A 23,959-nucleotide genomic window follows, 5' to 3' on the forward strand; every position below is an offset into this window, starting at 1 on the left:
GAGAGAGAGAGAGAGAGAGAGAGAGAGAGAGAGAGAGAGAGAGAGATTTCTACTTCCTCATGTAGCACACAGTAAATGACCTCAAAAGAAAGATATGGGGCATAACAATAATAATTAATGATAATGTATTATTTCAATAATGCCTTATATTTGTAAAGGGTTTTACAATTTCTAAAGAAAAAATCTTGGCAACAATATTTGCAGTTACTTCTTGATTGATTTTTAAATTTGAGAATGGATTTAAACAAGATGGTGGGATAGTATCCTATCTCCTTCCCCTCCCTACTTCCATACTCTTTCATTCTTCTTTTCAATGGTGATACTTACCGAAGATCATATACACTACAATAGTTACTTGTGATGTTTGTTCTAGGCTCAGGGAAATCAGAATGTTGGTTCCTTTGGATGATGGAAAACCTTGTGTTTGCTGTACAAAGTGGTAGATAGCAATACTTTTTAGTGATTTCTGCATTTGTGATTTTTTTTATATCAGGAGTCAAGAAATCTTGAAAACCACAGTTTTACTAATGGCTTCCTCTATGTCTTCATGTAGTCACATCATTTCTTGTTGCTTTAGTTTATCTGTGTAGAATGGAGGCTTGAATGTCAATCTGCCTTAAGCTTCCTATTTGAAACAGTAAGATAATATTTGTTTGTGGTAATAAAATGATGGCACATGAATAATATTTTTGTCCATGTTTCTGCAGGAGAACTCTTTTTGGATTCACTAACATTCAAAAAAATTTCTGCCCTAACCCCCAATATTAAATGAGAGACCCATAATAAGATACACAGTAAGTTCAGCCTCATTAGTGTCTCATAGACCACAAAAAATAGGGAAAGGAAAACACAGATACAATGTTAAAGAATGGCTTTGACATGCACTTTTATATGGATAATGAAACATAAGCACCCCGATATACTAGCTTTAGGTTAAATTCCAAACTTCAAAGAAAAATTCTCCTTTAGTTTATTCCCTTTCTGACACATTCTGACCACATCTGTTATCTACCCCAAAAGTCCTAGAATGAGACTTTGGTAAGCAATTAGGCCTTTTGTAGATACACATATAAATCAATTAGAAAGTCATCATGAAGTATGGGATGTTATTGCTTATATAAAATACAATATTATTCTTCTATTGAATGTTAGATATGAACCAGTGTATGTCTCTCCTGACTCATCATCTCTGATGCCTTTGCAGAACATCTGGAAAACTTTAAAGCAAATCTGTTTGTGAGCATAAGTTTTAATTGGACTTGAACCCTATCATTTTGCAAATAGTGTCCTTCTTTTTCCCTTCTCCCATATCTTTGAAGAAAGTCACCACTGGTATAAACTTTTGTGATTAAGTTACCCAGGGGAGGACTTATGTAATGTGCCAGAACAAATTGTAAAATGATCAATGGCTAGAATGAGAAAGGGGCAAAGATTTGTCTCCCTTTTTCCTCAAAAGATATTTAGTTCTGATAGGGCTTTGGGGAAGTTTCTGTTACTTACTATAAACCTTTGAAGATTAAGAGTTCATATTTAATGATTCATAAATTCTTTTTTCTAATATGGAGATGAAGATATTATAAATGTAAGCCTATAGATAAATTTGTGCCCTACACTAATATCTTATATGTGTTTATGTACATGTAAGTCATCAACATTTATGTTAATGTATATACCCAGAGAACATTTAGATTCTTACCCATTTTAATCAGAGCAAAAATATATATATATAATGCTCATGCATTTTCATATAAAATATGAGTCATTTTTCTTAATAAAGCATAATATAATAAATAAAATGATGAACAATAAACAATAATTTCAGACTACAGGCATGCACACTTGAGAGGTGGTAGGTAAAGAAATGATTTTAGTGTCAAATGTATAAGGAAAAAATGAAGTGGACACAAAAAGAGGTAGAAATCATAGATTTCATGACTCAATTTATGTTTCTGATTTTGAGGTACTATGTATGTAATATCAAATACCTGAAAAACTCATTAATCACATGCCTATTTTCTCTATTTTATGCCAAATGTCTATCTTGAAACATTGAAATTTTCAGCTTTCATTTTATGATTTGGCATTATATAGATATGCCCTAAAACTCATAGTTGTGTCTGAGCTAAACAGTACTTTAATATATGGATTTGATAATAAATAATGCTGTTCACATCTTTTGCAAAAATGAAAATCTCTGTCCCAAATTTGATTTTTTTTGCTATTCCTTGTCTTAAATCTTTATAACCTATCTTGACTTCTAATAAAGACAGTGATTGAAAAGATTCTAGATGATCCAAGCCCTTCTGAATTCTACTTTAAATCTTTAGGAAGTGGCTCCAGCCCTGTAAGAGAATGATTCTTTAAAAAAAAATGCTAACCTTGTATTTCCATCACTGATAGTTCAACATAATTTCCATAAGGCAATCACCAGTCAAAGCAATTTATTAAAAGAGGGAAGAGGGGCCCTAGGATATTACTATGTCAGAATCAACTTTGCCATGTCTAGGTTTGAAAATTACAGACTACTTTTTCCATAGTAAGGTGAAGCAAAATTTTCTCATTTCTATATGGATGCTGGGTAACAGAGAATAATTTGGGAGAGCCTTTTTCTAACTCATGACTCCACAGTATTTAAGGGAAGCAAAAGCCCCTCATGTTCCCTCAAAGATGGGAAAATTATGTTCAGAGGAGAAAAAAAAAACAAATGGGAAAACTAAGCTGATACTAACGCTAGCTTCATAAGGTTATCCTTTCAACCATACCAGCAAGCCACACCACAAGGAAATGACTGAAATACCTGGAGGGGGTCACAAATAACAGCAGTTGGCATTTCCCTTGGTATGGTAGATTATGAACAAAACAGCATAAACACTTTTTATCTGGATTCAAATTGACATAAAATTAAATTATGGTCTCAAGAGGTTTTACTTCACACAGTAACTTTCACTGGTAACAGCTTGAAGGGGAAATTGTTGCTATTTTTACACTAATGATACAAGGCAGTAGGGGTCATTTCACTGCTGTAACAAATATGTGACATTGAAAACATTTTTGTATTCACTGATTTCATCCAATATATTCAATATATACATATTTTGTTCTCTTTTCTTTGGTGCCACAATTTTAAACAAGCAAGCACACTGAATACAACATGCCATTTGTAACATATTTTTTGAATCCCTAGCACTTAACACAGTACCTGGCACATTGGGGTGGTGATGGGAAGGCCTTAATAAATATTTTTTGATTGAATAAGTGAAAGTAGAGTATCAAGCAAAATAATGACTTGGTCACAAGGATTCCAAGAGTGACTTGAAGAAATGAAGCAAGAGTTTTTAAAAAATGAATTTAGAGCTCTTGAGGAAATGTTGGAAGAGAAATATATAACTTAAAACAGAAGGTGGAAATTCTTAATTCTTTTTTTTTCTTTGCTTTTTGGAGGGCAGTTTGGGGTTAAGTGACTTGCCCAAGGCCACATGGCTAGTTTTTGTTTTAAGTGTCTGAGGTCACATTTGAACTCAGGTCCTCTTGACTCTAGGGCCAGTGCTCTATTCACTGCGCCACCTAGCCACCCCAAGGTGGAAATTCTTAACCAAGTATTTCACACCCTGACAATAGAATGAAGCAAACAAAATGCAATGACTTATTGAAAGAACAAGAAACATTAGGAAAAAGTCAAAAGACAGAAAAGTCAGAAGTACATGTGAGGGATATACTGATCTGGAAAACATGTCAAGGGAGGGGAAGTTAAGAATCAATATTCACAATCAAACAAAAAAAAAACTTAGATACTCTCTTTTAAGAAACAACAAAGGAAAACTGCCCGAATTTATTGGAACCAAAGGGAAAAGTAAAAATAGAAAGGATTTATTGGTCATCTCCTAGAAGGAAAAACAAAAGAAAAACATGCAGGAATATCAGAGCCAGAATCTACAACTTCTAGGTCAAAGGAAAAAAAAATACTGCAAGCAGACAGAAAAGGGCTCAAATATCAACAATTCATAATCAAATTCATAGAAGATTATGCTGCAGCTACCCTTAAACAGAGAAAAATCCAAGTATTTCAAGAGGCAAAAGAAACATGTTTATAACTAGCATTTTGGAATGCTCCAAGGCTTGCAAAATCATTTGCAAATAGCTCATTTTATTCTTACAACAACCCTGAGAGTTAGATACTATTATAATTTTCATTCTATAAATGAGGACACAGAAGCAGATAGTAGTGAAATAATAATTAGTAGTAATGACAATAACTAGCATTTATATGGCACTTACTATGTGCCAGGCATTGGGCTAATCCTTTTGCAATTATTTTATTTGATTCTTGCAACACTATAATTATCCCCATTTTACAGAACAGGAAACTGAGGCAACAAAAGTTAAGTGACTGGTAAGTGTCTACACTTGGCTTTAAAATCAGGTCTTCTTGACCTCAGCTGTAGTCCTTTATCCTGACTTCCCCAGGGTTACACAACTAGTAAATATATGAGGCCAGAATTAAACTCAGATTTCCTTGATTCCAAGTCCAGTACTCACATCCATTTTGCTACTTAGCCGCCTCTTATAACTAGAAATTACATATCTTGCTAAAATGAATATAATCCTACGGGGGAAAAGACATTTAACAGAATAAGATAAGCTCAAACATTCCTGTTGAGAATAGTAGAGCTGAGTAAAATCATTGGAAAGTAAACACAAGGGGTGAGAGAAATGTAGGAAGGTTAATACATTTATGCTGTAAAGGGGCTAATTGATACTAGAATGCTGGCAGGAAAGAAGAGACGTATCTCTTTGGAATCCTAATTTCTTCAAGGGTCACAGAAAGAGTAAAGAAAGATAAACTTGAGATATGGGAGTCGTTTTGTGGTGTTTGGTTTTAAGATAAATAAAAAGGTGGTGGGTGAGGAGAACATACACTTGGAAAGAAATAAGGAAGACAGGAGAGGAACTTGCTATTTCTCATAATTGGGGTCCATTAGAATTGTATAAAACATGGAGGAAGGGATGAGGAATAGGCATCTCATGTATCCTATTCTTATTTGAACTGGGAAAAGGTGAGATGAATACACATATGCCTTGACATGAGTAAAGCATTTCATGTAGAAATAACAAAAATCCAACGGAGAATTAAGTGGGCCACAGGGAGAGGAGAGAAGACGACTTATTGCAAGAGGTAGGCTGGAGTTGGGGAGGGAATAGTCTCAAGCAATAGTCTCAAGCAAAACAAGCCCAAACTTCAGGGGTCTTATCATAATGGGGAATTTAAAAGGAGAAAAAGTTCAAGAATCAGGGATAAAGCTAAAATTAGATTAGAGGAACAGAACTACTCAATTGTAGGATACTCATGTTGAATACATTATTCCCCAGCCCCAAATCATCACTATATTCTTCATAAAGAGGGATGTGAGGGACAAAAGAAGAAAAATTACAAGAGGATGGAGAGAAAAACATAATTAACAATCACAACAGTAGACATTGATTGGGATGAACTGAGCCATAAAACAAAGGAGAAGAACAGAATGAATTAGAAATTAATCAAACGATATGTTGTTCACAAGAGTCAAACTGAGGAGTTGGAGCACAATTTATTATGATTCAGGCAAATTCAAAAGAGCAGGAATGGCAATTATGATTTCAGACAAGACAACAAGAAAAATAAGCATGCTTAAAGAAAGATAAACGGATAAATCATATTATGATTGAAGCCCCCAAATAATGAAATAATATCAATATTTAATATATGTGTGCCAAATGGAATAACATCTAAGTATCTAAAAAAAACTAATAAAATTAAGGAGAGAAATAAACAGCAAAGCTATAATTGGAAATATCAGTGTTTCCTAAACCTAGGAAAGCTCAACAAAAAGATATACAAAAAGGATCTGAATAGAATATTAGAAAAGTTAAACATAATAGTTTTCTCTCAATTACTGAATGGGAATTGAAAGGAGTATACATACCCCCCAAGGTTTTTTTGGGGTGTTCATAAAAATCAGCCATATGCTAAGCCATAAAAAGTTAGAAGCTATTGGAGAAAAGCAGAAATGTTAAGTGAATTATTACTGATCACAACAGTAAAAAATTATAACAAATTAAGATCATTTGAAGAAAAGATTCATACTTAATTGAAGACTAAAGAATATGTGAGTCAGAGAACAAATTATAAAAACAATAGGTAATTTCAGTTAAGATAACAGTAGCAATGAGACAATCATCATTTTTTTTTGAGAAACTGGCAAAGTAATTACTGGAAATTTAGTATCTCTGAATGTTTTCATCAGCAAAAGAGGAAGAATAGATTAATTAATCATGCAAATAAAAATACTAGAAAAATAGACAAACAAAAAACCCTGATATTAAGATAAAAATTCTGAAAATCAGAGGAGAAATAAAATAAGAAAAAAGTTGAAGTGGTAAAACTAGAGACTTTTAAAGAAAATTAATAAAATGAATAAACCATTAGCTAATTTGATGAGAGAAAGAGAGGAAAATAAAATTATAATGCTCCAAAATGAAAAAGGTGGCACAGTGGATAGAGCAGTGGGCTTAGAATCAGGCACACTCATTTCCACGAGTTTAGATCTAGTCTCAGACACGTATTAGCTGGGTGACTTTGGGCAAGTCACTTAACCCTGTTTGCCTCAGTTCCTCATCTGTAAAATGATATGGAGAAGGAAACAGAACATAGGATATCATGAGTCAAGAACATCCAATAGGTTAATATGGTTGGACCATGGAATTTGTAAAGGTCAGAAATTTGTTAAAAGACTGAAAAGATAGAAAGAAGCTGGACTTTAAAGAGTTTTAAATGCCAAGGAGTTTGCTTTTGATCCTAGACTCTACAGGGAACTCCTGGAGTCTATAAAGTGGTATAAGGAAGCTTATGCTTGAAGAAAATCACTCTGGGGGCGGCTAGGTGGCGCAGTGAATAGAGCACCAGCCCTGGAATCAGGAGGACCTGAGTTCAAATCTAGCCTCAGACACTGAACACTTACTGGTCGTGTGACCTTGGGCAAGTTGTTTAACCCCAATTACCCTGCATTCTCGCCTGCAAAATAAAAAATCACTCTGTTATGCAGAGGAGGGATAGGAGAGGGAAGAAACTTGAGGGAGTCCATTATTTTTGTGTATATATTCACCTAGTGTAGATTTATTTTTTCTCCATAACTTTATTATTAAAAAAGAACCACTGGGTATGTGGTACTGTGGTGTCATATACAGTGGTCATGTGCAGTCATGACACATGTACACATGTCATCTGCAGTCCCGATAACTGCATATTTTAGTAATAAACTAGTGATAGTATAGTTTAAGATTTTTAAAAAATTATAAAAATTCACTTCTAACTAAATTAAGTCCAAACAAATCTAGCAACACAAAGTTAAAATCAACTATGGCAGGTTTCATTGTCATGCCTGGTCTATAAACTGGCAAGTCTGCCCCTTGTCTTACTATTCCCTGTCCACCCCCTTTTTGTTGCTGCTCATCTTCTGGACTGAAGATTTAATTTTTTAAATTAAGTTTGTATCATGTAGACATATTTCTCATCCCATCTCATCTGTGGTTAACCTCTATATGCTTCTGATTTTCTGTCTAATTGTTGGTAGGTGCATCTGGAACACAGTTGGTAGAACAGTTTGCTATAAAATTTGCCACAACTGCTGTGGCTGTGCACAGACAGCAATAGCATTTATCAAGTGCTTAACACATTTTAAATTTCACCTTGGCCCAGTAATTCCTCACCAAGCTATTTTCAAGGAAGAACTTCTAAATTGCTTCAACTTCTTTAAGGTCAGGTAACAGGGAAAGCTGATCTCTGTAGCAAATTTCTGTTTCTTCTTTCTCAGAGCCTAACTTGAAGTTGGGGTCACTCCTCTTGCAGTTGAAGTAAATATAGTGTCAGGGGTGGGGAACCTGGGGCCTCAAGGCCACATGTGGCCTTCTAGGTCCTCAAGTGAGGCCCTTTGACTGAATCCAAACCTCTTTGGTTTGGCTGTAGTTAAGGCCCCGGAAGGCACATGTGGTCTTGAGACCCCAGGTTCCCCACCTCTTAGTACTTAATGAAAAGGGCCACACACATGCTAGGGATTACTAAACTTCTCTAACTCACCATTTTTCCAGCTTCTGTTTCCTGTATCTTCCCTAGCCAGGTGGCTTGGCTTCCTTCCCACCTGAAGGAGTACAATTAAGAAGTTGTTGCAATTAGTCCAAAACAAAGGTAATGAGAGCCAGCACCGGGGTGTGGTTATATGAGTAGAGAGAAGGGGATGGATGCAAGAGAAGGGAAAGGAATTGTAAAATTTGGCAACTGATTAGATATAGAAGGTATATAAAAGAAAGGATTCTAACATGATGCCAAGGTTGTGAATTTAGGTGACTGGAAAAAATAGCAGACGCCCTTGATGGTAATAGGGAAATTTAGAAGTGTCATGAATTTGAGGAAGAGATAATGAGCTGTGTTTAAAACATATTGAGTTTGAGTTGCCTATGACTGTGCAGTCCAAAGTGTCCAATAGTCTTTAATGATATGGAACTGAATATTAGGCCTGAATAGATACATCTAGGACTTGTCTGTGTAGAGATGATACCAAAACTCATGGTATGTGATGAGATAACGGGACGGATAAAAACTTAACAAAAGAGACTGAGAAGGAGCAATCAATTAAGATGAGAAGCCAGAAAAAACAGTTAGAAAAACTAGAGAAGAGACAGTATCCTGGAGAAGAGGGTGGTCAACATTGTCAGATGCTACAGAGAGGTCAAGGAGGATGCCCTTGGTGAATGGATCCAGTTTTTCAGTGAAGTATGATGCTCTACCATCAGTTGAGGGGGTGAGGATAGAAGGGAGGTAAGGAGAGACTTGAGAAGGTTTTGAACATCTACAGTGAATGAAGTAAACATTTAATTAGAGAAATCGTTGAATTGCTTTGCTGCAGTGAGGATCTAGTTGAAATTAGCTAGTATAAACTTGTCGTGGATCCCAGTTGCCCCAACTTTATGATTTCCTCAAGTCATCTTCAGCAGCAAGTGAGGAAGAGCTAGGGAAGGAGATGATGATAATGCAGGTTTGGAGTTTGACACAGTGAGACTGGAAATAGGACAAGGGAACAAGGGGTTTAAGAATAGAGGATAGAGTAAAATTACTTTACCAAGGGACTGAGATTGGGAGGAGAGGACACACAGTATAGGTTATGGCCTGGTTTATCACTGAGGGAAACAAACAGAAATTAAGATAACTCTTGCTCTGAAGTAGTTCTTTACACATAAAAGAAAGTTTCGCTGCAGGGAAGATGGAAGTCCTGGAGTGCTACAGGTGGAAACACCTTGAGGTTCCTGGGATACACGAGTAGTTAAGATGACAGTTCTGGGTTTGGAACAAAGGTGGAACTTCAAAGTATAGAGGCAGGGTAGAGTGCTGGTGGTTCTCCATATCATCAGAAGAAATGGAAGTGCTGATGCCCACCTATCTCATCCAAATCCTGTGATCAGCCAAAGCCTGGATTAATGGGAAAGGCAAATTGGGAGGCTGCTGTAGAAGTGGAAGTTCTTCCTGAAACCTTGCCTTCCTGGATGGTTCTAGAATGGTCTTGGGTCAGGAGAGGGGGAAAAGGGATGACAAGAGAAAGAGGGTAATAACAAAACTGAGAATATAAAAGAAATTAATGAGTATCTAAAAACAGACAAAATGATAAATACATAATGTAAATCAATGTATATATACCAATATCAGAAAAAAATCACACATTTCATTGATGAACTTGCATATTAAATAAACACCAGGACCAGATGGATTCATGAATTATTTCAAAGAATAGACATACCAGAAACAAATAATCCCAACATAAAATAATTTTTTCTCCCTAGAAATACAGAAAGGTGGCAGCGTTCTGCCCAATTTCTATATATTAAAAAAGTTTAAGTCAGTTCCACAAACAATGGAAAAACCAAGACTAACAAAGAGCATTATAGACTAATTATCACTAAAGAATACTGATGGGGCGGCCAGGTAGCACAGCGAGTAAGAGCACAGACCTGGAGATCAAATCCCGGGCTCAGACACTTAGTACCTACCCAGAAACACCTGGCCTTGTAGCCTTGAGCAAGTTACTTAACCCCGAGTAAGAGCACTGGCTCCAGTGTCGGGATGACCTGGATCAAATCTGGGCTCAGATACTCAGCATCACACCCAGAAATAACTGGCCGTGTAACCTTGAGCAAGTTACTTAACCCCGATTGCTTAATTAAATAAAAAGAATATTGATAGAAAAATATTAAATTAATTTTGACAGATGCAATTAAACAGTACAAAAAATATCTGCCTGTGATCAAGTGTGACTTCTATAAGTGATTCAATGTTTACATTCAATTCGTGCTGGGAAACATAAGAAAATAAACTACTTATTCATGTGAATTATTTCTTCTTAAAGTTCTTCTTTGATACCTCACTGTGTTGTTCACAGTGAAGATATACCTGAGTTTTCAAAAGCTACTTCTTGTGGATATTAGCCATAGATTCTGGTGGGTCCTTCAAACTGCAAAGGTCAGGTATTTGAGGACCAGTCTAGTTGTATTCATGATCTAGGGATAGGTGATTAGCTCTTTGGACAATGAAATTTTCCATGATTACCTTCTATGGTGGAGGGAGTACCTATGTCAATAAAATCACAGATCTTTGAAGTGTGTAAGTATTCAATCATTAAGATGTCATTTATGAGATTATCCATTCTAATGTTCCATATTAATCTCCGGTGGCATAATATAGTTAGGAATTTATTCCCCCAAAGTAGTGTCTCATTCACGTATGAGTTGGACTGGATAGATTCTAAGGTCCTTTCCATCTCTGAAAAGTCTATTCCCTTTTTAGGTGTTTTGAGAGTTGGTCCCTCTATGCCTTCAAAATTGTGTTGTAATTAGAAAAAGCTGAGTCAGCCACTTTACTACAACAGAACTGAACTATCATTACAAAGAAACTCAGGGCCTATTCAACAGGGACATTTTGCTATTTGCCTGTGTTTCTACCTTTCCTCCCCACCATAAATAGCAGCTTCTATATCACCTTTCTCTCCCTAGGGTGCATTGCATTTCCTGCTATCACCTTCTTTCTCTCTTCTCTTTTATGCACCTTCCTTTTCTATAATTTATTACCACAAACATTGATCATCCATAGGTGGGATTTTCTGAACTTTAGTTCATGATATTACAGGTCTCTTTTTATCTATCTTCTGCTTTCAAGCGTGTTTCCTTGAGTACTTTTAGAAAGAAATATTTTTTTAAATTATTTTTTAAAGCAATTGGGGTTAAGTAACTTGCTCAAGGTTACACGGTCAGTTATTTCTGGGTGTGGTGCTAAGTATCAGAGCCTAGATTCGATCCCCAGGTCATCCTGACTCTGGGGCCAGTGCTCTTACTCTCTGTGCTACCTGGCCGCCCCTAGGAAATCTTTTAATATTCTATTTTTTTTTGTTATTTTGTTATTGTCCTTGGTTGCTATATTTGATTACCTTTCTTGTATTTTTGTTGACTAGGAGGTTTGGGAAGAAAATAATTTGTTCAGGTCTTGTTTTCTTTGTTGAAATTATTCAGATGATTTTTAAAAAAATGAATTTCTATCTTTTAAAATTAGTGGTTAGGCTAAGTAAGATTAGCAGAACATGTCAAATTGGATCGCTAGTTGAGCTCTTTTGCTCTTCTGAACCAATCTATTCCATCACCTTCTGTGATTTCTGGTGGGAGGATAGTTTTGTGTTATGAGAATTTCCTTTTCATTGTATTTGGAGGTCCTTGGTTGTTTGTAGAATCTATTGTTTGCCGTTGGAATTGATAAATATAACCACTATATCTTTTGGAGTTTGTAGCATTTTTTTTTCTGGAGCCAAACAATTTTTTAGATTAGCACTTTGTTTTCTGGGTTCAGAAATTCAGGGCAGTTTACTTGTGTTATTTCTTTCATTATAGTGTTCAGGTTTTTGACTTGTTACATTCTTATGAGAGACTTATAATCCTTATATTGTCTCTTTGCATCCTATTTTTGAAATCAATTATGTTTTGTTTATATGGAGATCATGTTTTCTTTTAACTTCATTGATTTTTTTTTACTTAAATTCTTCCAGATTGTCATTTGCTTCCATGTATTTAAATTCCCAATCAGTTATTTTTTTTTCTTTAGTGAGACTTGCCTCTATAGGTTCATGTCTTTATGTTACACCAATTATTTCTACTGAGTAGGCCATAAATTCTGCTTTCACAATTCTTATTTCTCTTTTAAACCATTCAGAAACATCCTGTAGTGGATCCATGCTTTTTTTGGAATTCACAGATTCCCCAAATTTACCAGATGTTGATTCATTTTTCTTTGTCTTATAGTATTTATTCATAGTCGACTGGACTCTTTTAACTAATCTGAAGGCAATTTTCTCTTCTGTTATTATTAATATTTCCCTTGTTGGCATATTTGTATATGCTCAAAGTTTTTAACTGAGTTTTCTTCCACCAAGATCTTTGGTAATTTTGGCCTTTCCCCCCTTATTTTTTCTATTGCTCACTTTTTGACTCCTCCCTTCGAGGTCAGTTTTCCTGGGGGATTGACCTCAAAGCCCAGCTTCCTCCCACACTATGCAATTCATTTTTTGTGAACCTCAGTCTTTGTCCTAAGTGACTTTTGGAGGGAACACAGCTCTCCTCCCCATGGGAGGTAGACTCATCCCCTCAAGCTTAGTGGATTTGAACCTGCTACGCAATTGTCTGTTCCTCAGTTCTGTGGCTGAGCTTTGCAACAGCACAGAATTCTTCCATATAGTTGTCCTAGTTGGGGCAAATTTCTGCCTTTTCAGTTTTTGGTGACACTTGGAGGAAAGAGAGGTAGAGTTGATTTTTTTGCTGTAAGTTCACGGGTCAGCTTGTGCAGCCCTGCCTGCATGCTAATCAGGAGGGTGGGGGTCCTGAGTGTGGTTAAACATTAGGGATTAACCTTCTTTGCAGTTATTTTTTTTTGTTTTTACCTAATTTGGTTTCTTGGTATCCTTTATATTTGCTTTATATCTTGCTATATTGTGTATATATATGTATATGTGTGTATATATAAATATATTTACATATATATATATACTCATACATATAAATGCACACATATTTTGAAAAGGTTTGAGATATTATAGGGATGGAAGAAAATATCTACTCTTTCATGTTGTTGGACAAGAGACCCCAAATTCCTCATGTTTTCATTGTTTATTATTTCATTCCCAACCTTCTCATCTCTCGAAAAGAAAACATGCAGGCATTGTAAAACACACTTGCTGCATGAAATTGGATTTTAAGATTTTTTAAAAAGATTCAAATAGTATTAATACTTCTAAATAACTGGCTCTTTCTATCAAGGTCTGAACCCTCAACCCAGTTCACTTCATTAAAGGGGTCATCCCTTAAGTAACTACTTAAAGAGGCCTATTTACTGACTGGGCTTTGTCTCACTCAAAGTGAGAACCTGAAAAGAGCATAGCCTAAAAGGGGGAGAGTCTCCCATTGCATCCTGGGCCATCTCAAGTCGTCCTGATGAATATCTGGCTACTGGACACAGATGGCTCTGGAGGAGAAAGTGAGGCTGGTGATCTTGCACAGCCCTCCCTCCCTCACATCAAAGTCAACTGCAAGGCATGTCATCATCTCCCTGATGTCATGGTCCTCTTCAAGAATGAAAGACAAACACAAAAGAAACTGTAGTTGTAGTAAGCACTTCCTGATTAATCAGCTGAAGCATGAAATTTCAAGATCACCTGGAGTTCCTTCAGAGTTCTTCAAAATCACCTTGTCCTGAACTAAGGTCACTTCTATCAAGCAATCATTTATTCAATAATCATCTCCTACTATTAATCACCTCCTATGTGCCAGGTACTATTCTAGGCACTGGGGACACAAAAACAAAAAATGAAATAATCCATGCTCATAATGAGCGTTCATTCCAATGCGTGAGGCAACAATTTGCGTAACTATATAGAGCACAAACATAAATTAAAAAAATAGAAATGCACATAAAGTATTTAAATGCAAGGTAGTTTGGAGGGGAAGATACTGTCAAGCAGGAGGATCAGGAAAGGTGTCTTGTAGTAGATGATTGAACTGTACTTCAGAGGAAGAACTCAGGTTGAAGTAAGAAGGGAGTAAGTATTTAAGGCATATAGGAAGGTCAATACAAAGGTACAGAGATAGGAGATGGAGTGTCTGGTGTGAGGTACAAAGGGAAAGATGATTTGAATGGATCACAGAGTGTGGGGCTGGCGGGTGGGGAGCAGGAGGGTAATGTCCAGTGAAGCCACAAAGATAGCTTGTGGTCAACTGGTATAGCATTAGTTCTGCCAGGTTCTTATTCATTGTTGCATCTCAGGCAGGGTTTTCTGTCTGTTTAGCTGCTTTCCAGCAGTTCAGATGTTTGGATCTAACCCCAATCACCCAGTCTGGAATTCTGAATGGGAGCCTAGGTGTACATTTCTAGTGTCATGTCTGGTTTACCTCTCCCACATGGTTTACCGGTGTGGAGGCAAAAGCAGAGCTGGTTCTAAGTTTTAAATGCTCCACTTGGCATGGTGCTTTGTAACAACCTTTTGGCAATTCCCCTTAGATAAGCTAATTCTTTAAGAAACTCTGAATTTTTTGTCCCCATGGAAATTAGTGGGGCATGAAGATGAAAAGCCTATCTAAGCAGGTATTGCATTAACAATAGGTGTATTGATAAAATATAGAAGGTTAATATTTTTCAAATAATGTTCTCACCCTGTTGGAAAAAGAATAGAAATTGGTTAGGTAGGAGAATATATGCTGATTACATAATGGAGAATATGTCTCAGTTTCAAAAAATGATACCTCCCCCCAACCTGAAAACTCAGCAGATGATGTAATATGACACAGATGCATATTATAACAGACACCTGAGATTCAAGAGATTGTTAGACAGAGGCTTTGATCTGCCTTTCAATGACTTTTTTTCAATTAACTTTTAGTCAATTAGTGGGTCTTTTATCTGGAGACATAATATCTCTCACAAAGTAACTAGGTAGCCAGTACCCATGTAAGCAAAAAAATCTCTATATTTATAATTCTGTTTGACACATGATTAAGACAGTCTTTTTTTTTTCCTTCTTTCTTTTAAGGGAAGCAATCAGCCGTGTTTGTGATGCAGTACCTGGTACCAAAGGAGGCTTCAGAAAACAAAAGGTAGTATTCTTCCTGTTTTGTTTCTTTTTATTTTATTTTCTCACTATTGCCCTAAATGAATTATCTCCTTTTCTACCTTTTTAGCTATTTTTCCCATAAAAATAATAATTTTTCTTTGTTAGACCACATTTTAATTTTTTGTAAAATTATAATTGGTACCTTTTGTTTACGTATCAACTTTATTTCTAAATATAACCCTTCCTCCTGCTGCATCCAGGGTGCCATACTTTAATAAAGCATTAGAAGATAGAAGACAGGAAAAACAGATCAGCAAAACTAACACATTATCAATTCTAATAGTTAAATGCAATGTTTCACACCCATAGTCTCCTACGTCTCCAAAAAAGAGAGGGTGGCATATTTCTTCATCTCTTTTTGAGACCAAGTTTGTTAATTATAGTTACTTAGTGTTCTATTTATTTTTTGTTGTTCTTTCCACCTACATTGTTTCTGATTATGGATATTATTTTCCTAATTCTTCTTAGTTCACTTTGCGCCTAAATTCACAGATGTCTGCCTTTCCACAGCCCCTTCAACACATTGACTATTCCCATCTTTGTTAGCTTTGTCAATTTATTAAATAGGAGGTGAAACCTAAGAGTTGTTTTGATTTTCATTTCTTTTATTATTCAAGATTTGGAGCAATACTTTTGTGTGATTGTTAAGATCTTGTAATTCTTTTCTGAGAGCTGTTCATATTCTTTTACAGCTTGTATTTTTTCTTATGTATCTTGAATGTGGCCTATGCCAAAGGATATTTGATTCAAATATTTTTCCTCCTGTAAATTTCTCCTTATTTTAATTGTCTTGATTTTGTCCATGTAAATAAATGCTTTCTGGTTTCATATAATCAAAACAAACCATTTTGTTATTACCTCTAATCATTGACTGGTTAAGAATTCTCCTTCTAGTAATATTCTAATATCAATTATAATAATTAATCATAATAACAAACATATAATTATAATAATTAATTATTATAATTACTTTTAAATTATGTAAACCTTAATATTCAGGTAGTGTAATTATTTTGAGCTTATTGTGGTATATGATGTAAACTCTTAGTCTATACCAAAATTTTGCCAATCTGCTTTTTTCGTTTTCCCAGTAGTTTTTGTCTAGTTTTTGTGTTCCTTACCCTGCCCCAGACTTATGTTATTATGAATTCAATTGTTTGTCAATCTTCCTTATTTAGGATTTTCCACTAATCTACTTTTCTATTTTTAAGTTAGATTTAAATAATTTTGATGATTACTTCTTTGTAGCAGAATCTGAGATCTGAAAGCACTATTGCTTCTTTAGTCTTGCATTATTCATTATTTCCCTAGAGATTCTAGTCCATTTGTTCCTTCAAATGCATTTTGCTATTATTTTGCCAGGCTTTATAAAATATCTACTTGATTGCTTTAATTACTGCAATATTAAATCCACAAACTAACTTAGGTATGATCATAATTTTTTATTATATTGATATAGATCAACAATGGATACTGATTATCTCATCAATTCCTTAAATCATTTTGTTTCAAAATAATTTTGAAATTATTACCATATGTATCTTGAGTGTGTCTTGGTAGATTGAGCTCCAGGTTTTATATGCATTTTGTAGTTACTTTGAAAGGGATTTCCCTCTTTAATTGTTTCTTCCAGTAATTTTTATTGTCATATAGAAATACTGATGTTTTGTGTGTACATTTTATAAACTGTTAGTTTACTGAAGTGATTATTTTTCTCAGTTAATTCTTTCCTGATTGTCTGGGTTTTTCTTCTAGGAAACTACCATGTAAGTTGCAGAAAAAGGATAGTTTTATTTCCTCTTTATCAATAAAATTTTATTTTAATTTCTTTCTCTTTCCTTATGGGCATCACTAGCATTTCTAGTACTGAATAGAGAGGAAAGGGGACATCCCTGCATTACTCCCACAATTATTGAGAAAACTTCTAGTGTTTCTCCATGTAAAATAAACGTTTTAGGCTTTTGTTTTTTGATATATACTTTTTATCATATTAAAAATGATGTAGTTTCTCACAGATCTCTTCCACATTGATTGGTGAAATTACATGGTGTGGTGTGTTTTGTTTTTATCATAGTTAATATTTTTCCTGACATTAAACCATTGTGTGCCTCATTAGTATAAATTGAATTTGATCATAATAAATACATATTCTTGATAAAAATTAGTCATTTTTTCTGGGCTTTAATTTAAATGATTTTTGTGTCATAAGTATTATTTTATAAAATGTTTGCAAAATTCTATTGTAAATTAATCTCAATCAGAGTTCTCTCTGTTTACCCCAGTTTTTTCCAAAATTGGATTACCATGTCATGTTAATTTTGGTGTTTTATATTTTTGTAGATAACTCTTTATTTCTGTGGTATTCTTAGTTTTGCTGGTGAGTTATTTTGGTTCTAATAATTAAAAAAAATTCTCCTTTGTTGTGATTTCACCTTTAAATTTTTTTTTACTCTGGTAATTTGATCCTTTTCCCTGTTTCAGAATGTTTTTGATTAACTAAACATTTATTTTGTTATTATTTTTGAAGAATCATCTTTTAATCAACCACTTACATATTGTTTTTGCCTTTTAATTTATTGATTTTTTTACTCTATTTTTTATATGCTTACTTTGGGTTTGTTTATAATTGTAAAATTTCATATTCAATTCTCCTTTTTATTTTTAAAAATATATTTTCATATATTTTTTATTCTCTAAAGGGTGTTGTCTCCAAGGAGGTTTCCTGTTTTTTTACCATTACATTTTTACTTAGTTATTATTGTTCCATGGTTTGTTCATAGAATCCATATGATTTAACATTAATTTTTCAGTCTATCTATCTCTTTTTAGCCATATATTTTATTTTGTTACCCTATTTATTACTTATTTTTATTGTGTTATAGACTATAAAGGATTTTTTAAAAGTATTTTGTTTTTTTACATTTATTTTTCATTTTCCATGCCCACTTAGCATGTAGTCTATTTTTGTAAATATATCTTGTGATGCTTGGAAAGGTGTATATTCCTTAATGTTCACGTTCAAAAGACATCACAAGATGCTCAGCTTTAAGTTAGTTAATAGTTTTTTCCAATTCTTTATTTTCTGCTTTTTAAATCTTTCTTTTGTATTTGTCTAGCTCTGAGGGAGGAACATCAGTCTCCTACTATTATGGTACAGTTTACCTTGTTTTGGAATTGTATTAATTTTACTTTATGAATTTATATGTTATGCCACATGGTATGTCTATGTTTAGTTTTGATATTTACAGGTATTATTTCATTTGATTCTCACAGCAATCTTGTGAATTAGATGTATGTGTTTTTGCCTGTTCTTATTTCAAGTATAGATATATAGAAAGTGTCATCCCATCACAGCCTTTTAAATTGTGAAGTCTTCTCTGATTGTTCATGTAAGTTGTATTGTTACATATTTTACATTTATTTACATTTTTCCTTTCAGTTGAATTTGATATGACATTTGCCTGTGATATACCATATTTCTCTTAATTTTTCTGATGAAAAATCTACAGATATGGTCCAACCTTGCTCACGTTAAGAATAGACTTCAGCTTTAATATATTGTTTCTAGATTTAAACACTGGTTGCCTATATGCCAGCAGGAAGCCGTTTCATTGTGGTAGTCATAGACTGGTAAAAAACTAAAACACTATTGCTTGATTTCACAGCCACCACGGAAAGTCTTATCCAACATACTGGGAAAGAGTAACCTTCAGTTTGCAGGGATGAGCATAACCTTGAATATATCTACCACTAGCCTAAACCTAATGACACCTGATTCAAAACAGGTATGTGAGTTCTCATTTCTTCCTTATAACCATTACTGAAAGTCACTAAATTGATAGTTCTTAAGATATCATGCTAAGACATATATTACCATGGTAATAAAGATATATGTATGTATATATGTATATCCACAGAGACATATATTCATATGCACATATGTATATGTGTGTGTATGTATACACCAATCTTTCAAATTAGTGTAACATTTTTTGATAAAGTAGTATCAGTTTAGTGGAAAATGACATAGATTAGCAGAATGCTCAATGAGTCCTTTTCCAAAGTTCTCCCTAGGACTCAAAGCTTATCTTTGATCACTTTATCCCAAAGTACAAAATATAATAAACAGTTAATAAGGTGTCACATTAACTGTAAAGATGTGTATTTCCCAGTCCTCTGAGAAGGAGCAATCCCACTGGCTGACCAAAGATGGGCACAGTCCTGGGTTACCTTTAAAGGGCGATCAGTTAATGAGTTTGGTGGAGTGCAGGCTCCAGTCCTTTTTGAAAGAGATCCTGAAGGATAGAGGAGAAGGAGATTCCCTTCATTTCCCCCTCACTGGCCTTGGTGTCTACCAGAAACTTGCTCAGAGGGAAACACCCCATCAAGTCTTTTGAGAGCATTAGAAGTGAAATTAAGGGAGTAGAGACATTTACTCCAGATAGAAATGTACAAAAATCAGTCACTCAGAAGAGAAAGTGACTTCTGGGACCTCTGGTTGGTCCCTTCTCTGGTAAAAAAAAGGAGTTGGCTATGAACTCAAAAGAGAGCTATCGGCACTGGCAATTATATGCCATAGAGAGAGCTGAACAAAGAGAGGAAAGGCTTTTAGGCCATGTACTTCTGGGTTGTGAGTTGTCTTGCCCCATGTGCTCCTTACAAATGTACCTTACTGTCACTGAACTCAAAGTCTGTGTCCTCTCTTCCCATAGATGGTATGTGTATTTGTGGGGGTATGCATGTCAGACTTATGGGAGTAATATTTTGTAGCTTTTATTTTTACTATTTCATATTAGTAAATGCCTTGTTAAGGGCTAAATGTATCAAAGACGGTTGGTTTTTTATGTTGTTTGTCCTTCATTCTTAAAGAGGAACATGATGTCATGGTGGTGATGCCATGAAGTGCAAGTTTATTGGATTTAAGTGAGGACAGGCTGTGCAAAGTCACCAACCTCACTTTCTTCTCTGGAGACATCTGGGTCCAGTGACCAGATACATATCAGGACACTTGGAGATAGCCCCAATTGGCTGGTAATGGAAAGTTGGAATGTATCTGATGTGGGTTTGTGAGTTTGTTAGGCATGCAGACCACAGGGTTAGCTTTACAACCCAAGATAGTAACCACCATAATATTAGTGGAGAAGGGAAACCCCATGAGTAGACCAACCCTCAGAATGGCTTTGGAGCTCAATGTTGTGCTATATATCAGAGTTGTATGTATATATATACAGTGGAACACTCTTTTCTTATCTTTTGAAACTGTCAAAATCTTCTAGGAAATGAAATAGATTTCTAGTTTTTTACTATTGAATATTGGTTCTCAGTAAATTTGAAAATAATGTTAAATTTCTTGTTTCCAACAGATTATAGCAAACCATCACATGCAGTCTATTTCCTTTGCCTCTGGAGGTGATCCGGTAAGCATATATTTTTCTCTTGTTCTGTCTAAGAATGGTGGAGAACATAAATTTCCTCTGTAAACTAAATCTAATGTTACTAAAAGGAAAGCCAAATGTGATATTATCTTTATTGGTTTCATAAGCTACTTCTTGGCTATTTTTTTCTTTTTTCTTTTGGTGGGGGGAACTCCATTTTCAGTATTCTTGAACCTTATTCAAAGACCTGAGCTGAGGAGTCAAAGGTCCTAGGACTGTCTTTGTCTTAATACAAAATAGATAACAGAGTTTTGAAAGATTTATTTGAGTAATTCCAAAGAGTCTGTAGAGATAGAATGACTTTTCTATTTTCATTTATATGCTGTACTTTAGTAGAATAGATATAGACTAGAGAAGTCATTTCAACCATTAGGTAGGGCCATCCCTTCATCTTGAGAGGCTATCCTGCTTTTAAATGCTCTCTGTCCTTCTCATGAACCCTCCTGGATTTCATAGAATGCATCAATAACTCATTCCAAAAGAGAAAAAAGAAGAAAAAAAAGCCCTGACTCTAACCCACCTGTGTAGAACCATGAATGGCCCCCCACTTCCTCCTCCCATCTACCAGTTACAAAAATAAGGCCTTGCCTTTTCCTTGTTTTCATCTGAATGCACTCTCTCCCCACCCCCTGCTTTCCCGTCCTCCATTCCTGTGAAATCTATTATTGGCTGCGGTTGACACTAGTGAAAGAGCCTGTTTGAAGTCTAGGCTCCCAATCCCTCTTAATTTTAAAATATGATCAAAACTCCACTGAGTCTCTAAGCACAGAAAGGCCAAGCTGCCTATTCATGTGGAAGCCAATGGGAAATGAACTCCAACTTTCACTGCAGGCTGACTCTGATGAACTCATTCTGGGTGTGGAGGAAGGGGAGGCATAGCTGGTGACTTTCCTCAGTTTAATCAGCTTCATATGAGTACCAAAAATGAAAAAGTACCTGTTAACATATCTCCAACTTCTCTGCAAGAGGAGCAGGAAAGACTTTATCAAATACTTTTCTAGAATCTAGGCAAGCTACATGTACAGCATTCTCCTGTCAACAATAGAAGTGGAATTCATCTGACATGACTTATTCTGGATAAGGTCATATTTGCTCTTTATAATTTCCATTTTCCTGTCTAGATATACACAAACTAATTTTTTTTAGTGATCTACTCTAGAATATTCCCCAAATTGAAGTTAATTGGCCTATTTTTTGCAGACACTGTTCTCTTTCCTTTTCTTGAAAATGGGATCAGCTTTTGTCTTTCTCCAGCCTTCAGTCTTTAAGTGGTACTTTTGCATTATTCCAATTTTCTATGACCTCCATTGCCTTCCTGACCCACTGTATTCCTTCTACAGATTTCTTGTGATGTAGTCACCCAGTGCCACAGATAGTCTCCTTCTCTGTCAGGTTTGACCACACAGCATGCTGGGAAATGTAGGCTGTCTCTTCTCTGACCCCTATTGCACATAGAACATTTTTTAAAAGCTTGTTATGTAGCCAGATACAGTGCTCTCTGGGACTGAGCTGCTCTTTATCTGTCTACTTTGGAGGGGAGGGGAAACCTTATAGCTGTGGAATCTGCAGTGGCTTCTCTGAAGGTATTTGTAGCAAAAATATTAAAAAAATTATTTGTAATAAAATTTGTAATAATGGAGTGGACAGTCCATTGGACTTGGCATCAAGAAGCCTGGCTTTTAAAGTGGATTAACTACTTATCATCTAATGATCTGAGACACATGATGTAAGTTCTTTGCTCCTCATTTTCCTCTGAGGGAATTAAAAGGGTTGGATTAGATCATGTTTAACATCCCTTCCACATCTAAATGTCCATGATTCTAAGAGCAATATGGATAGTAATTCCAAATCTTTGTTTTAGTTAACATCTTCAGATCCCTTTCACATCTGTTACGGTAACTGGTAATGAAACCAGATTGTCTGATCAGAAATTCACTCCTTTCTCATCATATCCCCCATGTTATTGCTATGTTGAAGGTTTAAAAGATAAGATCCAGAAGGAAAGGCAAAGGGGCTGGGTAGACTCCCTGATCAATTCTTCAATAATTGAGAATAAATTGATGATAATGGTATACTTTCTTACACCATGTCAAATTCCATTACTGGAACTAAAAGTTGCTTCATAGAGGAATTAGACAAGCTAGTCAATTCTGTATTTGGCAGGTCCCAAAAGCAAGGCTATTTGCCAGACCTGGACATACCCAAGGAAGAATGAGGTAGGGACACAAGAAAGGCAACCCTCTAACTCTGACGTGCTGGTACTAGGAAGAACACATCCCAAGCAGGACTGGAATGAGGCAGGGGAGGGTAACCAAGGGTTTTATCAGATGGCCTTGGGCATAATGGTCTTCAGTTCATCACAGGATGTAGAATCCATATGATCTAGGGAGGGGCTTCTCAAAGGACTTTGCAACTAATGAGTTCAAACAGATTCAGGGTCAAGGCAGCTTGATCAGTGTGAACAAGATAATAGTTATAATAATAGCTGACATTTATATAGTACTTACTATGTGCCAGGCAGAGGAAGTGGTATCACTCAGGAATTAGGTAGACTGTTGGACAGGGAAAAGCTGCAACATTCAAGAAAAACCTCTGATAACAAGGCTCAGATGAGAAATAGAAAATTTAATTTTCTAGTTGATTCTTATGCTTTCTTCACCACCTCCTTGGGTCTTGGAAACAATTTTAGCTTGTCCAGTGAATATTTTTATTGCTTCAGTGGGAGATAGAATAGATTTCTCCCCTCTTCCCCTGCCCCATGCTCTCAAATTTATTGTAGGTATTTTCTGTAGTATAGTTGGAGGCCTTCCTGAAATTGTCTACCCTTTTCCCTTGGAGAGGAAGCTAGGGCAAAAACATCAAGGACAAAGCAAAGTTTCAGGTCTAGGAAACAAGAGTGCTTCATTCATAGTCTGAACAACAATAACATTTGTGAAAGGAGCTTCATAAAAGGGAGATGGGAGACATTTGCCAGCTGTTCCCTTATTTGGTTTGATTACTCAAGGAAAAAAATGCTTTTTGCAAGGAAATCCTTCCTTCCTTCCTTCCTTCCTTCCTTCCTTCCTTCCTTCCTTCCTTCCTTCCTTCCTTCATGTCTCCTTCCTTCCTTTTTCTCTCTCTCCTTCCTTCTGTCTCCTTCCTTTTTCTCTCTCTCTCCTTCCTTTGTTTCTTTTCTCTTTCTTTCTCTTTTTCCTCTCTTTCCTTTTCTATTGAATTTGTACCTTTTTTTTCCTTCTAGGATACAACAGATTATGTTGCATATGTAGCTAAGGACCCTGTAAATCATAGAGGTATGTTGCTTGT

The 23,959-nt window shown here is 35.4% G+C and overlaps 1 protein-coding gene across 1 annotated transcript in view; it reads left to right on the top strand.

The window, feature by feature from the left end:
* Positions 1 to 23,959, top strand: part of SHC3 (SHC adaptor protein 3) — a 164,287-nt gene that overhangs the window by 79,467 nt on the left and 60,861 nt on the right. Inside the window, exons 3-6 of the mRNA XM_069087744.1 lie at positions 15,141 to 15,204; positions 18,887 to 19,006; positions 20,585 to 20,638; positions 23,895 to 23,946. Coding sequence (XP_068943845.1) covers positions 15,141 to 15,204; positions 18,887 to 19,006; positions 20,585 to 20,638; positions 23,895 to 23,946 — 290 coding nt within the window. The remainder of the gene's footprint in view (positions 1 to 15,140; positions 15,205 to 18,886; positions 19,007 to 20,584; positions 20,639 to 23,894; positions 23,947 to 23,959) is intronic.

This window comes from Petaurus breviceps, unplaced genomic scaffold (assembly GCF_028583685.1).
Source record: "Petaurus breviceps papuanus isolate PSGF00001 unplaced genomic scaffold, PetGlider_PUasm1.0 183, whole genome shotgun sequence".
Classification (NCBI taxonomy): Eukaryota; Metazoa; Chordata; class Mammalia; order Diprotodontia; family Petauridae; genus Petaurus; species Petaurus breviceps.